This window comes from Oncorhynchus tshawytscha, linkage group LG31 (genome assembly GCF_018296145.1).
Source record: "Oncorhynchus tshawytscha isolate Ot180627B linkage group LG31, Otsh_v2.0, whole genome shotgun sequence".
NCBI lineage: Eukaryota > Metazoa > Chordata > Actinopteri > Salmoniformes > Salmonidae > Oncorhynchus > Oncorhynchus tshawytscha.
Window position 1 is genome coordinate 18,345,253 of NC_056459.1, and position 17,346 is coordinate 18,362,598.

The window sequence follows — 17,346 nt, forward strand, 5'->3', positions numbered from 1 at the left end:
AGAAGACAACAAGGGCACATCAGTGTTTGTATCCAGTCCCTCTACAGGGGTACTCTGTATCACCATAATATATAGTGACAGGCAGCCAGAGGTGGCCTGAGGTAGACCCACTGTCCAGTGTTTGCTAGCTGGTACTCAAACTACACATACAACCTGTTGTGCTCTCTACATCTCCCTCTCATAAACACACACATGCACACACACACATCCTGCAAACAGCCAGGCTAGTACAAGCAGCCAGGCTAGTGCAAGCAGCCAGGCTAGTGCATAACACAACATGCTGCAGACACATCCTGACCAAGGCTGCGACTCAATCAAAGGTGCATTGTAGAGAAGGTCATTTCTGCTTGAACTGACATCTACAGGGTTTACCATGATGGCTTGTGGTAGTGCGAGAACTCTCCTCTGGTTGAATCCCGGGGTTGCTGTTTTCTTAGATACATAGACCCAGCATGCCACCCACACCCACCTGTGAGCTGAGAGACCAGTCCCTCCTGTGGATCACACCAGTGGGAAATTGATTGACTACAGAGACATGCTCCAATAGAGAGCACAGATCAGCCCACTAACTAAAACCCAATGTGCTATCTGCACAGCCAGGCTATTGTGGGTGACATACATTATGCTGTTAAACTGTCGGCCAGCCAGGTGCTGCGTTGCTGGGCCCAGACAGGCAGAGTATACCATATGCACTGGGAGAATATAATGGTAGCTTGTGGGCCTTGCAAATACCGGAGGAGGGTGTGTGTGTGCATGGATAGATGGTGTGAGTGAGTGAGTGAGTGAGTGTGTGTGTGTGTGTGTGTGAGAAAGAGAGTGTGTGAGTGAGTGTGTGTGAGACAGAGCATACAATATAAAGCTCTTAAGCCATCACCCAAATAACGTTAACACCACAGGAGAGGAATTTCACCTCAATACTTTATTGAATAATAATAGCAATAATCATCAACATCGTAATGAAAAAAGGAAACAAAATTGCATTTTAACATGAAAAACAAAGTCACATTGTTTTCATCTTCAAGTGTTCCCCAACAACAATATTAGACACATTGAGTTGCATACAGATGTAGGATCTTAATTTGAGCCAGTTTGCTACAACAGGAAAATAATCCTGCAGCAACAGGAAATGTGGATTATTATGTGGATTATAATTAATGGACATTTTTGTAAGGGTTGATACATTTTTCAAAAGGGAAGAAATTAAGTCTGAAATTTCAAAGTGTAAAATACAAACTTCAGAAGCCTTTTTAAACCTCAAATTCACTACAAGTTTTAAATGTCCCCACACTAGGGTGATCAAAGTAAGATCCTACATCTGTACACACATATGAGGTGGCTTTATAAAAGTAACTCTGGTCTCTCCATTTCAACTGAGTTTTATCACAATGACATTGTCAGTCAGTGCCAGGTAACCATGGAAACCTGGGGTAAGGGTTGAGTTGGCAGCAACGGTGAGAGGAGACTGAAGGGTACAGGTCTTATGAGAGGGTTGGCAACAGGTAAGTGTCTAACTCAAAGCACTGATCATTCAGACAGTTCTTTATTGATGTTTTGTTCAGTATTTTGTTTAAGTATTTTCCTTTCATATAAATAGGAGTGCTATGTAGCCTTGAAAAGAAGCAGAGGCCTCAGTTATATGCAGTGCTGTGGGTTAAGACATAGCTACAATGAGGGTAAGGACCGGAGGTGCTTGTGTGGGGACGCCTGTCTGTGATCTGACCACTACAATGTCTTCCATTGTGCATCAATTCACCGTCTGTTGTCGCATTGATGAGGCCTCGCCATTGATTCCAATGATTATGCATTTGCTATACACACAGCAGCCATTACAAAATTATGTTGATGTTTTCGTGAAAATCAATCATCCGCCCATTTCACAACATCCTCAGAGGAAGTGAGACAAGCACAAACTGAAACACTTCCTTCTAACAGAAAGCTAGGGTGTGTCCCAAATATTACTCTATTCCCTATATAGTCTATAGGGCTCTGGTTAAAAGTAGTGCACTATATAGGGAATAGGGTACCGTTTGGGATGCGACCCTACGTACCCAGCCTCCTGACCCACCACCCATCACAATGATGCCAATTATACCATTATACCACCAGATCTACCGTGTCTGAACAGTGTTGTGTCAAAAACTGTCTGAAATCGCAGTGTTGACATCTTTGAACACTAAGACATAGCGGTGGAGAAATGGGAGAAACTATGTTATCATTGTTTACGTGATTTCACATTCTTCGAGATGTTAAAGACAAAGGTTCATCAAAATAAAATGAGAATACAGGTACTGTAGACTCTATCTCTGTCATTCAATAACATAACATCCACAATGACAATAACACTTCAAATCTGCAGTTATAATTATAACAGTCATCATGACTTGAATTACCCCTTGAATTATATACTAATACTGTTTGACATCAGATCTTCTCCCACGACTAGGGATGAACTGATTACATTTTTTAAGTTAAGGAAATAACATTTAATTGAAAACACATTTACGGCATTAAAGCAAAAGCAAATCAAAACAAAAAAGCAAACGTAAAACAAAACAATAAATGCTAGTCTATCTGGCATGCTCACCACCACAGTAACAAGATATGACCCATTTTTTGGTTTTTCCTGTCGTCAGTTTATTTTGTCACACAGCAACATTTTAAGCTGCACAATTTTCTACTTCTTTTAAAGGGATATTTCAAACCAATATGTCATTTTGTAATTGTAACTATCCCTTTAAGTCTGCACTGAGACTGTTATAGGTGTGCCATTGAAATTCTACTCCAACACAGCAGAAAAACACACTGAGAAAACAAGTTCACCAGAACTCACAGAGCAATGGTGACTTAAACAGCCTTCGCCTGATATTCCCGCCAAACCAGTCTCCCACTATGCCAAACTAGGGCCTGAGATCCATTTGAAATATCCTGGATGGTTGAGGTGCAATAGTCTTTGCTTGAGTCCTACCCATGTAGTTCATAGAATAGGGTCCAACAGTCTTTTGTTTTATTCCTGGTTGACTCTCCATATTTAGTCCATTTGTAGTGAAGGAGAATCTCTTGACCAATGGGGTTGCAAAGAATATCCTGTCGGCCAATCAGTAGTTTCATCCAACAGTCAAACCGAGTTCCAGGGTTCTGCTGAGGTGTTTGATTGGACAGGTAGAGTCACAGTTCCTGTTGAGTAGCATATGATTGGTTGGAAACAGAGAAACAGGTCTGGTATAGGCATACGATTGGATAAACAGGGATCCAGCTCAAGGTTTTGTTTGGGTGGGTGGAGGTAAAGAGATAAAGGGGTAATCTGCTTAAGGTGAAGGTGAGGGTGGACTCAAGGTTGATGGATGTCACATTACAATAACATGCTAATAATAAATATACCATCTGCAGGGCCTATGTCTCTCTCTATCTCTCCATGGACTACCTGTACTTTACAGTAAGAAATACTCTTGTTCACATGGACTACAGCGTAGTCCCATAGCTGTAACCTGTATGGGCCACATCTTAACTTGAGATCCATACACATAACTGAAATCTTCATGCCTATCTCCCACTGACCTCAATGGAATGATGATTTCCAACAAAACTGCCAGTTACATGTAGCGTGTACACGTTTTAACGTTATGATGCCTAAAAAGGTCACACACATAGACATGCAACATTTTATGATTTCCCTGAAAGATGCAATAATATAACATAAGAGGAGAACAGGACTTGACTAGGAGACTCCTGGTGTAAGCAAAATCCTCCCAATAATATGACCCACGTGCAATCGCTATCACCCCTATAGACAGGATAGCATACAACACACGGTATAGATAGAGGCCATAGAGCCCCATTACTAAGGCTGTGTCTGTGACTGACTGTTGGCCAACAAACAACACCATTCTATCTGCTCCTCTCTCCACAATGTGGTTGAACATCCAATCAAATGGCAACAGGCAGGGGAACAACAGCCGAGTGTGTGGAAAGCGAGACGGGGATAAGGGAGAGGAGGAGAAAGGAGGAGCGGGTAAGAGGAGGGGGATAGGGTTCATTGCTGTCAACACACTAGAGGCCTTGAGTGCTGGACAGTGGCCAGTGTCGTACTGAATGCACAACAACGTCCACAACAATAGGAGTGACCGGCCGTCTTCCAAGATGGCCGTCGACCAAGGTTCCTGAAACAGAGACGGTGGTCCCCAGCAATGAGACATCCTTGCCAACCTCGCCCAGCTCTAGTCTCCCACTTCTTAGATAGAAATACAAGGCCCCTGAGCAGGCAGGCAGGAACCACTGGACTGGACTGCCTCCAACACCAATAAGCCTCGGTCTGAGTGGAAGGAGTGAACATGAGGTTTGTCCATTGGTCTTGGGGGACCTCCAAGTTGTTATAAGGAGTGTGTCATGAATTGGAAGGCTGAGCGGAGGGCCAACGCAGTGGGAAGGATGGAAGTGCAAGACCAAATCTCATCAGATTTTGAACCTTTTGGCATTTACTTATTCCCCCTTGCTCTATTTGATTGGATGGGAGGATTAATCGTGGATTACCACGGTGTGTGTGTCTGCTTGAGTGTGTGTGTACGTACTGTATGCACGTGTCAAGGGGCGGATCTAGCGTGAGGGTTTGTCAGTCAGAGAGTGGAGTGTAAATCCATAGATAGGTGTGTGTGTGGGGGGGGCGGGGTATTCCAGTACAGTATGCTCAGCCCACATAACATAAGTGTGTAAATGCATTTTGCCTGGCATGGGGGAGGGGACGGTTAGGGTGGCACATATACTGTTCCTGAATGTGCCACCCACCACCCGTCTGGGCGAAAGAGGAGCATTGAGCGCCAAGGTTCCAGACCCTGAAACATGTCTTCTAGGTCTAGGACAGTAGACCAGTTGCCTTGGTTCAACAAACCCATAGCAACCCATTGCAACCTATAGCACTCTCATCCAGAATCAGAGTGGAGAGACTGAGAGGCTGTTATGTTGCTTTAGCATCAACAGAAATACAATTGGTTTGGCAGCAAGACCTGTCTGCATAGAAGGCGATAGAAGAACGTCCTCACCCTCTCATACCGGGAGTAACTATCTTTGTGATCCTACTGTATGGGTGCATCCCAAAATAGCACCCTATTCCCTACACTGTGCACTAATTTTGACCAGGGGCCTATGGTTCTTATGAGCGCTATGGGCCATTTGGGACAATTCCCATGTCTCACCTTAGGTGTGTTTCTACATTCTACACACCTCGTTTTCATATTGTAGCTATTGTAGTTTTGCTCATTAGCAGGCTAACAGTCTGCCATGGCCAGAAGGGAATGAGAGGATCCAAAGCCTCTCGCGCTCTCTGTTCATATTTCAAATCAGATTTTTTTTAATGCCTTGGCAACCATGATAAATATATTTTTATGAGCACAGCTTGCACACAGAAAAAATTCCGCCCTCTGGCCCTGAGGTACATCTGTGGTCTATTCCTGACAGATACAAACACACATTAGAGCACATGTGACTTAGATCAAAACGTGTGAACCAGAAATTCCAAGGTTTCATTAAAAACATTTTATAAAGAGGAGAACAAGGCCTATGGGTCCTGGTCAAAAGTAGTGCACTATAAACAGAATAAGGAGCAATTTGGGACACAGATGTAATCCCTAGAATGAGACAGCGAGGCTAACAACAATAACAGCAGCATTTAACCACAACTACACACATCTTGCCATTCCAGGCCAGCCTTGCACTGGGACTAAGGACCACCTTCAGCTACCTCTTTTACAGGGCACGTGAGACTCATATCTACACCCCTCCTCTCTCCCTCTCATACATTGTTTCAGGGGACTCCCGGCGCAGGAGACTAGGTATTTAAGTGTGTGTGTGTGTGTGTGTGCGTGCGTGACTAAATTCCAGGCAAGCCTGGATTAGCCAGTGACTGAACCTCTAGTCCTGTAGAGTAGCCTAGAGGGGGACAGAGGTGGATGGAGGGTATGGGGCCAGAGTAAGACTGGAGGAGTGGTGGAGGAGGAGGTGGGGGGTGTAGTCTCATTAATGCCACAGTAGCAGCGGCCGGGTGCCCTGATGACAGGCACAGCCAGGGAACAAAGGACTGATAGGGTAAACAGCTGATGAACCTCGCTATCTGCCAATAACATACCCACATACACAAAAGCACACACACACATGCAAAATAAGGTCGTATTTTGCTTCCACCAGGAGACCCTTAGATTAAATGATAGCTGGAGAGAGACACACAAACGGCCCTGCACCCTACAGATGTTTTTTACGCTCTGTCCTAAATGGTACCATAGTCCGTATATAGTGCAATACTTTTGACCAGGGTCCAAAGGACTCTGGTCTAAAGTAGTGCATTATTTAAGAAATAGGGTGCCATTTGGGACGTAAACTGAGTGAATGGTCTTAATGGGTTGGTAGCTGTTCTAGCTTTTCCAGATGTCAGATGACCCTCTGTTGAAAAAAAGAATCCTGCAAAACACGGTTTGTTTTGTTTTACTGATGACCAAGCACACGACAGACAGAATCAAGTGGACCTAGATGACATGGGACCTAGATAATATGGGACGTAGATGACATGGGACGTATATGACATGGGACCAAGATAATATGGGACCAAGATAATATGGGACCTAGATGACATGGGACCTATATGACATGGGACCTAGACAACATGAGACCTTGGCAACATGGGACCTTGGCAACATGGGACCTTGGCAACATGGGACCTAGATGACATGGGACCTAGGCAACATGGGGTTTTGTTACTTAGATAAGGAATTTAGTACACTACCATAATACATGCCTGTAGGTCCTATTGTAATGTCCTGTTATGTCTTCAGTTAGGTCTGTTGACTTAGCGCAAAGTAATTTATAGGTAATGATGTCCATGATCTTCTAGGTAAAAATGTTGTTATTGAAATGCCATTCCCTTGGGTTGCTTATGACCCAACCAATCACTGTTTAGAACGTCTGACCCGGCTCTGTATGTGGTTGTAATAGTGAATGCCTTTTTTTCTGACAAAAAAACTGTTCCATGCAAACGGATGTTGCTATCACATTCAGACAAGGATTATTGGCTGTGGTAGAGGTGGGAGAGGGGAGGAGAGAGAGTAGAGGGAGGAAAGCGAGGAGAGGGGAGAGGAGAGAGGGGAGGGAGGGAGGAGAGAGGAGAGTGAGGAGAGGGGTGAGAGCATAGGGAAGATGGAAGGGGAGAGAGGGCAAAGGAGAGAGGAGAAAGGAGAGAGGGGGAGAGGGGAGAGAGGATAGAGAGGAGAGGGGAGAAGTGAGGGAAGAGACGGGAGAGAGGAGATAGAGGAAATGGGAGGGAGGAGATAGGGGAGAGAAGAGAGGGGAGAAAGAGGAGGGGAGAGAGAGTGGAGAGGGGCGAAAGAGGGGAGAGTGGGGAGAGGGAAGGGGGGAGAGTGGGGAGAGGGAAGGGGGAGAGTGGGGAGAGGGAAGGGGGAGAGTGGGGAGAGACTGTTCCCCCAGCTCACTGAGACACAAGAGGTGAGAATGGGGTCACGAAGGACAGGTGGACCAAATGGTTCCACCATTCAAGTAAAATCAGGTGAGTATTACATAACACAAAAGGGCTTGTGCTAACAACATAAGCACTCAACCCTATTGATGACACATGCAAATTTCTGATCTAGTCTTAGGGGGACAAGTTTCCCCATTGTCTTAATGTGGATGGCTCACTGATGGTTAATGGCTGGGTCTCGGGATGTACCATTAGACGGGGGGTGGAGGGGGGCAGTCCCTTATCACTGTGTTACATTCTTGGAGGTAGGTGGCTGGAGCGGGTGGGAAATGTTTGGCAGAGAAGTGGGGGGAAAGGACAGGGGGATGGGGATTGGGGGGGTTGTACCCCACTACCCCTCCTCTCACCGGTCCAGCACGCGGCTGTAGTCCTGTGGGCTGCAGCCCCCTTCACTCTTCAGCTCAGCGAACACCTGGGTGAAGAAGTGCGGGTCGGCGTTGATGCGCAACATCTTGGCGCTGGTGGCGTCGATGATGGCTAGGCAGCGGTCCCAGAAGGCCTCCTTGCCAGCCTCCACCAGAAAAGGTTTCAGTGGGTAGGATATCTCATTGCCCATGTAGGAATAGGACAGGTAGAGACAGGTGAGTAGTGTGGCCTGAAGCTCGTGCTCTGACGCCACCAGGTCTCCATCCACCACATCACGACACAGCATGTAGACAAACACCACGTTGGCCGGAGTCACGAAGGCCTGATCCTGCCAGCCCTGGAGGAGCAGAGAGCGGTCCACCGCCCGCAGCCACAGCACCGGGTCCGCAGGGGAGAGGTGCTTCAGCCGGTAGCAGCGGCCACACAGGAACTCACCCAGGCACCGGAGGAGTTCACTGGTGGACGCCTGGACAATGATGCGCTTGGGGGATGAGGCAGCCGTTCCTTGGTGGGGCACCTTCTTGACAGAGGACAGCTGCTGGGGCTTCATGCCCATGCCATAGCTGTAGTGCCCCTGGCCGAAGCCTATCCCCAGACCCAGTCCCGTTGGCCCGTCGTAGCTTGAGAGGTTGGCACACGACAGAGACTTCTTGACATTCTCGCGGTTGAGGTGCAACACCGGATCCTTCTGGTAGATGTTGTTGTTGTTGTTGAGGGGGTCTCCAAGTGACCCCGGACCCCCAGGACATTTCTTAGAGCCCCCTCGTTTCTTGGTGGAGGCGACAAGGCGTTTCCAGGTGAGGGCTGGGAGAAAGATTGACTGTCCCCGTTTCAGGCCACTGGCGCGGTCTTTCTGAGTGTTGAGCGAACGGCTGCTCAGGCTCGGGTAATGGTTGAGTGAGCCAGGCCGCGTGTCATAGTAGCTGTTCTTCCTGAATGCAGGGGAAAGGGATAGTACTGTGCCCATTGTGAGTCAGTGCTTTAAAGAATATTACACTGGCTTTGAATTTGGACAGGGCGATGTGGAGGCACAGTTCTCTCCTGTTTTAGCGATTACAAATCAGGCAGTGAATACTGGACGGAGAAGCGATATGAAGAGATGACTGAGGAAGACATTTATAAAGCTTAGTTGAGCTTTGTTACTTTTCAGTTGATGCTGACACTATTCAAATGCCCATGAAGACACATCCAGTATCTGCAACACATAAGAACAGGCAAACGTATGATTTTGAGAATAAACAAGGTAATACTTTAACATTTAAAATAATACATTTGTAATAACGTGTAATAATGTAATATAAAAAATTTAAAAATCCCGTCAAGCAGCGACGCTACATTATTCCCACATGCATATCAAGACAAAGCTCTGGTCCAGGACGTTAGTGCGTGTTCTTCTACTAACATCTACGACCGCGAACTAACGCCCTGGACCGGAGCTAGTACAGACAATTAATTCCCTAGCCTAGTGTGAGGACTGTTCCTCATGCGCCTGTCTCTTTAGTCACTAGACTGACTCAGACAGCCTGTACATGCAGCAATAATTGTCGAATCAATGCAACATATTGTAACCTAGGCTACTGCAGTGGGATAAATCAATAACTATTATTTCTTTCACAAAACACGATGATATTCTAGGACAGGTTACAACAACATGTCACAGTGCGCACTATAACAAGAGCTTAAAGCCGCAAACCCCAACCTCAGACAATAACATCACACAATGAATGAATCCCCACAAACACAGAAAATAATTAACAGGATAATCTAACATTTATAAAATACCTGCATGTAACTACAAAGAGGTTGTATAATAATCAATATGAAGAGAGTAGAGGTGCTCACCAATTTATTATCGGATGTCCACTGTCGCCTATCCGTCGCATTCAGTGATTTACAGAACTGCACAACAAAGCGCAACAAATGAACTGCCTGTGTGGAAGTAGCCTACCATTGACAACAGTTCAGATACGAGTAGAAATGATCGATTCAGTTCAAGAAGCGCTTCTGAGCAATTTGTTATTGAGCGGAGAGCCGCGTAGAAGCCGTCTCGGCCAAGTCGGGTGCAGGTGTCCGGCGCCGCGTAATAGCTGCAGACAATAAATCCAAAAGGCCGCTCCGCTATGATAAAAAGTGAATAAATTATGTTATTCGCGTCTCCATCTCAGAGGGAGTGCTGTGCAAACTTTCACTCTGATATCGGACCTTACTGTCCTTTCGATTAATTCCATCTTCGCAGCCATCCTCGCGATCAAATACGCAGTATTTATAGCCTACAGAACTTTATGTAAATACAAAGTCCTTCACCTTCAAAATCCAGACAGTTCTCTATGCGTCTCTGGCCATTCTGTTCAACGTGGAACGAGCGGAGGGACAGGGATAGCATACTAAGCTTCTAGGCTACCCGGTGAAGAGGGACGGGGTACCGGGGAAGCGATTCTCCTTGTCAACCCTTCAAATCGGTCCCCGTAAACCACTGAGCGCACAGAGTTGAGCGAGGCGGATAATCAAATCGTTTACTGACTCCTCCTAGCAGGGGTGCGTGTACTGCTCAGCTGCCTGACGCGCGCACAAACACACTCACTGATGGCAATGTGTTGTTCGACACTACATTGCTAGATCACAAGACTATCCTTATCGCATTCGACTGATATTGTACATTTTTAGAAACGGTGGCTGTAGATTACGATATTTTGCTTGTTTTACCATGTGTTTGTTTGGAGTGGGATAACGGGTAAGTGGCTTCAGTGTGTCTCTCATAGTTTTCAAGCTAACTGCAGGCATGGTCTACAATAGATATTACATGCCACATACCCAGTAGGTGACCGTGGTCTATAACATATAGTTACAGTATGGTGAAACTCTAGCACAAGGTTCCTAACTGGTGGCCAGTTTTTACAGTTTTTAAACTTTTCGCACCAAAGTACTTAATCTCTAGGAGACAGAACGCGTCTCCTTCCTGAGCGGTATGACGGCAGCGTGGTCCCATGGTGTTTATTCTAGCATGCTATTGCTTGTACAGATGAACGTGGTACCTTCAGGCATTTGGAAATTCCTCCCAAGGATGAACCAGATTTGTAGAGGTCTACAATTTTTTTTAACCGAGGTCTTGGCTGATTTCTTTTGATTTTCCCATGATGTCAAGCAAAGAGGCACTGACTTTGAAGGTAGGCCTTGAAATACATCCGCAGGTACACCTCCAATTGACTCAAATGATTGCAATTAGCCTATCAGAAGGTTCTAAAGCCATGACATAATTTTCTGGTATTTTCCAAGCTGTTTAAAGGCACAGTCAACTTAGTGTATGTACACTTTTGACCCATTGGAATTGTGATAGTGAATTATAATTGAAATAATCTGTCTGTAAACAATTGTTGGAAAAACTACTTGTGTCATGCACAAAGTAGATGTCCTAACCAACTTGCCAAAACTATAGTTTGTTAACAAGAAATTTGTGGAGTGCTTGAAAAACGAGTTTTAATGACTCCAACCCAAGTGTATGTTAACTTCTGACTTCAACTGTACATATAGGTACAGTTAAAGTGACTATGCGTAGATAATAAACAGAGAGTAGAAGCAGCGTAAAAGGGGGGTGGGGTGCAATGCAAATAGTCTGGGTAGCCATTTGATTAGCTGTTCAGGAGTCTTATGGCTTCGGGGTAGAAGCTGTTTTGGACCTAGACTCGGCACTCCGGTACCGCTTGCCATGCAGTAGCAGAGAGAACAGTCCATGACTAGGGTGGCTGGAGTCTTTGACACCGCCTGGTATGGAGGTCCTGGATAGCAGGAAGCTTGGCCCCAGTGATTTACTGGCCGGTACGCACTACCCTCTGTAGTGCTTTGCTGTCGGAGGCCGAGCAGTTGCCATACCAGGCAGTGATGCAACCAGTCAGGATGCTCTTGATGGTGCAGCTGTAGAACCTTTTGAGGATCTGAGGACACATGACAAACATTTTCAGTGTGCCCTCTTCACGATTTTCTTGGTGTGTTTGGACCATGTTAGTTTGTTGGTGATGTATACACCAAGTAACTTGAAGCTCAATCTGCTCCACTACAGCCCCGTCAATGAGAATGGGGGCGTGCTCAGTCCTCCTTTTCCTGTAGTCCACAATCTTCTACTTTGTCTTGATCACGTTGAGGGTGAAGTTGTTGTCCTGGCACCACACGGCCAGGTCTCTGACCTCCTCCCTATAGGCTGTCTCATATTTGTTTTGTGATCATGCCTCCCACTGTTGTGTCATCTGCAAACTTAATGATGGTGTTGGAGTTGTGCCTGGCCGATGCAGTCATGAGTGAACAGGGAGCACAGGAGGGGGCTGAGCACGTGTTGAAGGTCAGCGTGGTGGATGTGTTGTTACCTACCGTTACCACCTGGGGGCGGCCCGTCAGGAAGTTCAGGATCCAGTTCCAGAGGGAGGAGTTTCATCCCAGGGTCCTTAGCTTAGTGGTAAGCTTTGAGTGCACTATGGCATTGAACGCTGCGCTGTAGTCAATGAATAGCATTCTCACATACATACATAAGTATTCAGACTCTTTCCTCTGTACTTTGCTGAAGCACCTTTGGCAGCGATTTTATCCTCGAGTCTTCTTGGGTATGATGCTACATGCTTGGCACACCTTTATTTGGGGAGTTTCTCCCATTCTCAGATCCTCTCAATCTCGGTCAAGTTGGTTGGGGAGTGTTGTTGCACAGCTATTTTCAGGTCTCTCCAGAGATGTTCGATGGGGTTCAAGTTCGGGCTCTGGCTGGGCCACTCAAGGACATTCAGAGACTCAGACAGTCTGAGGTCCTGAGAGCTCTGGAGCAGATTTTCATCAAGTATCTCTCTGTACTTTGCTCCATTCATCTTTCCCTCGATCTTGACTGGTCTCTCAGTCCCTGCCGCTGAAAAACATCGCCGCAGCATGATGCTGCCACCACCATACTTCACCAAAGGGAGGTGCCAGGTTTCCTCCAGACGTGACCCTTGGAATTCAGGCCAAAGAGTTCAATGTTGGTATCATCAGACCAGAGAATCTTGTTTTTCGTGGTCTGAGAGTCTTTAGGTTCCTTTTGAAAGCCTGCATGGAGATTGCCATGTTCCTTTTACTGAGGAGTGGCTTCTGTCTGGCCACTCTACCATAAAGGCCTGATTGGTGGAGTGCTGCAGAGATGGCTGTCCTTCTGGAAGGTTCTCCCATCCCCACAGAGGAAATCTGGAGCTCTGTCAGAGTGAACATCGGGTTCTTGGTAACCTCCCTGACCAAGGCCCTTCTCCCCTGATTGCTCAGTTTGGCTGGCTCTAGGAAGAGTCCAGGTGGTTCCAAACCCCTTCCATTTAAGGATGATGGAGGCCACTGTGTTCATGGGATACCATCAATGCTTCAGATATTTTTTGTACCCTTCCCCAGATCTGTGCCTCGACACAATCCTGTCTCGGAGCTTTATGGACAATTCCTTCGACCTCATAGCTTCTTGCTCAGACATGCACTGTCAACTGTGGGACCTTATGCAGACAGGTGTGTGCCTTTCAAAATCATGTCCAGTCAATTGAATTTACCACAGGCGGACTCCAATCAAGTTGTAGAAACATCTCAATGATGATCTGTGGAAACACGATGCACCTGAGCAACATATTCAGCCTTATAGCAAAGGGTCAGAATACTTATGTAAATAAGGTATCCCTGTTTTTTTTATTTTTAAAACATTTGCATAGCAAATGTTCTTTTTTTTTGCTTTGTCATTATGGGGTGCTGTGTGTAGATCGATGAAGGGAAAAAATTATTCCATACATTTTAGAATAAGTCTAACGTAACAGCATGTGGAGAAAGGGAAGGTGTCTGTGTAACGGCCGTTGTTGGTGGAAGAAGGTGAGGACCAAGGTGCAGCATGGTATGTGTCCATATTTATTAAATGAACACGGAAATAACAAAACTAACAAAGAGAACGACCGAAAACAGTTCTGGCTGGTGCAGACACACAACAGAAAATAATCACCCACGAAACACAATAGAAAACAGGCTACCTAAATATGGTTCTCAATCAGGGACAACGATTGACAGCTGCCTCTGATTGAGAACCATACCAGGCCAAACACAGAAATAGCAAATCATAGAAAAACTAACATAGACAACCCACCCAACTCACGCCCTGACCATGCTAAAACAAAGACATAACAAAGGAACTAAGGTCAGAACATGACAGTACCCCCCCAAATGTGCGGACTCTGACCGCAAACCTGAACCTGGCTGACGGACAGCTCTGGCAGCTCCTGGCTGACTGACGGCTCTGGCTGCTCCTGGCTGACTGGCGGCTCTGGCAGCTCCTGGCTGACTGGCGGCTCTGGCAGCTCCTGGCTGACGGGCGGCTCTGGCAGCTCCTGGCTGACTGACGGCTCTGGCTGCTCCTGGCTGACGGGCGGCTCTGGCAGCTCCTGGCTGACGGGCGACTCTGGCAGCTCAGGACAGACGGGAGAATCTGGCAGCTCAGGACAGACGGGAGACTCTGGCAGCTCAGGACAGACGGGAGACTCTGGCAGCTCAGGACAGACGGGAGACTCTGGCAGCTCAGGACAGACGGGAGACTCTGGCAGCTCAGGACAGACGGGAGACTCTGGCAGCTCAGGACAGTCGGGAGACACTGGCAGCTCAGGACAGACGGGAGACTCTGGCAGCTCAGGACAGACGGGAGACTCTGGCAGCTCAGGACAGACGGGAGACTCTGGCAGCTCAGGACAGACGGGAGACACTGGCAGCTCAGGACAGACGGGAGACACTGGCAGCTCAGGACAGTCGGGAGACTCTGGCAGCTCAGGACAGTCGGGAGACACTGGCAGCTCAGGACAGACGGGAGACTCTGGCAGCTCAGGACAGACGGGAGACTCTGGCAGCTCAGGACAGACGGGAGACACTGGCAGCTCAGGACAGACGGGAGACACTGGCAGCTCAGGACAGACGGGAGACACTGGCAGCTCAGGACAGACGGGAGACACTGGCAGCTCAGGACAGACGGGAGACACTGGCAGCTCAGGACAGACGGGAGACACTGGCAGCTCAGGACAGACGGGAGACACTGGCAGCTCAGGACAGTCGGGAGACTGGCAGCTCAGGACAGACGGGAGCTCAGGACAGACAGACGGGAGACTCTGGCAGCTCAGGACAGACGGGAGACTCTGGCAGCTCAGGACAGACGGGAGACTCTGGCAGCTCAGGACAGACGGGAGACTCTGGCAGCTCAGGACAGACGGGAGACTCTGGCAGCTCAGGACAGACGGGAGACTCTGGCAGCTCAGGACAGACGGGAGACTCTGGCAGCTCAGGACAGACGGGAGACTCTGGCAGCTCAGGACAGACGGGAGACACTGGCAGCTCAGGACAGTCGGGAGACACTGGCAGCTCAGGACAGTCGGGAGACTCTGGCAGCTCAGGACAGAAGGGAGACACTGGCAGCTCAGGACAGTCGGGAGACACTGGCAGCTCAGGACAGACAGACACTGGCAGCTCAGGACAGACGGGAGACACTGGCAGCTCAGGACAGACGGGAGACACTGGCAGCTCAGTACAGACGGGCGACTCTGGCAGCTCAGTACAGACGGGCGACACTGGCAGCTCAGGACAGACGGGCGACTCTGGCAGCGATGGGCAGGAGGAAGACTCTGACAGCGCTGAGCAGGCGGGAGCACCTGTAGGAAGGAGACGGAGAGACAGCCTGATGCGGGGGGCTTTCACCGGAGGGCTGGTGTGTGGAGGTGGCACTGGATAGACCGGACCGTGAAGGCGCACTAGAGCTCTCGAGCACCGAGCCTGCCCAACCTTACCTGGTTGAATGATCCCCATAGCCAGGCCAGTACGGCGAGGTGGAATAGCCCGCACTGGGTTGTGAGACGCACTGGAGACCAGATGCGCTGAGCCGGCTTCATGGCACCTCGCTCAACTCTAGCCCACTCTAGCCCACTCTAGCCCGGCCGATACGAGGCGCTGCTATGTATCGCACCGGGCTATGCCTGCGCACCGGGGACAAAATAGGACAAAATCGAACTTTAAATGCACTTTAAATTACATTTTAATTTAATTTAGTACTATTCTTTAACCTTGATTTTTGGTTGAGATGGAGACGTCAATCCAACATATCAATGATTTATTTGTAGATAAATGGAAATTAAAGCCAGTGGCACAGATGGAACTATTCAAGCAGAATACAAATGTCCTTCAAATGTTGATATTTGGTTGCATTGACAACCAAACACAATTCAATATCACTAAAGCCTCGGCCAATTGCATTACCAGACAGATAACCAGGACGTGTACTGCGAGCATGCGCTGACCAACTGGCAAATGTCTTCATTGACATTTTCAACTTGTCCCCGACTGAGTCTGTAATACCAACATGTTTCAAGCAAACCACCATAGTCCCTGTGCCCAAGAACACTAAGTTAACCTGCCTAAATGACTACTGACCCGTAGCACTCACGTCTGTAGCCATGAAGTGCTTTGAAAGGCTGGTCATGACTGACATCAACACCATTATCCCAGAAACTATAGATCCACTCCAATTTGCATTCCGCCCCAACAGATCCACAAATAATGCAATCTGTATTGCACTCCACACTGTCCTTTCACACCTGGACAATAATAACACCTATGTGAGAATGCTATTCATTGACTACAGCTCAGCGTTCAACACCCATAGTGCCCTCAAAGCTTGGACTTAACCCTTGGACTTAACACCTCCCTCTGCGACTGGATCCTATGCTTTTTGATGGGCTTCCCCCAGGTGGTAAGGGCAGGTAACAGCACATTTGCCACACTGATCCTCAACACGGGGGCCCCTCAGGGGTGCGTGCTCTGTCCCCTCCTGTACTCCTTGTTCACTCATGACTGCAAGGCCATGACTGCAAGGCCAGGCATAACTCCAACACCATCATTAAGTTAGCAGATGACACAACAGTGGTAGGCCTGATCACCGACAATGATGAGCCTATAGGGAGGAGGTCAGTGACCTGGCCGTCAGGTGCCAGGATAACTACCTCTCCCTCAATGTGATCAAGACAAAGGAGATGATTGTGGACTACAGGAAAAGGAGGACCGAGCACGCCCCCATGCTCATTGACGGGGCTGCAGTGGAGCAGGTTGAGAGCTTCAAGTTTCTTGGTGTCCACATCACCAACAAACTACTGTATCATGGTCAAAACACACAAAGACAGTTGTGAAGAGGGCACGACAGAGCCTATTCCCCCTCAGGAGACTGAAAAGTTTTGGCATTGATCCTCAGATCCTCAAAGTTGTACAGCTGCACCATCGAGAGCATCCTGATTGGTTCACTGCCTGGTATGGCAACTGCTCGGCCTCCGATCGCAAGGCACTACAGAGGGTAGTGTGTACGGCCCAGTACATCACTGGGGCCAAGATTCCTGCCATCCAGGACCTCTATACCAGGTAGGCCCTTTCACTTTAAGGTGAAATGCTGTTGTATTTGGCACATTTGACAA

The 17,346-nt window shown here is 47.8% G+C and overlaps 1 protein-coding gene across 1 annotated transcript; it reads right to left on the reverse strand.

Moving 5' to 3' along the window:
• Positions 1–900: 900 nt before the first annotated feature.
• Positions 901–10,382, reverse strand: LOC112229570 (cyclin-dependent kinase 5 activator 1). The gene is made up of 3 exons (XM_024395492.2): positions 9,725–10,382; positions 7,864–9,077; positions 901–3,174 (listed from the first exon to the last, which is right to left on the reverse strand). Exons 2-3 carry the CDS (start codon positions 8,847–8,849, stop codon positions 3,105–3,107), a joined length of 1,056 nt encoding a protein of 351 aa, XP_024251260.1. The 5' UTR covers positions 8,850–9,077; positions 9,725–10,382; the 3' UTR covers positions 901–3,104.
• Between the last annotated feature and the right edge of the window lie 6,964 nt (positions 10,383–17,346).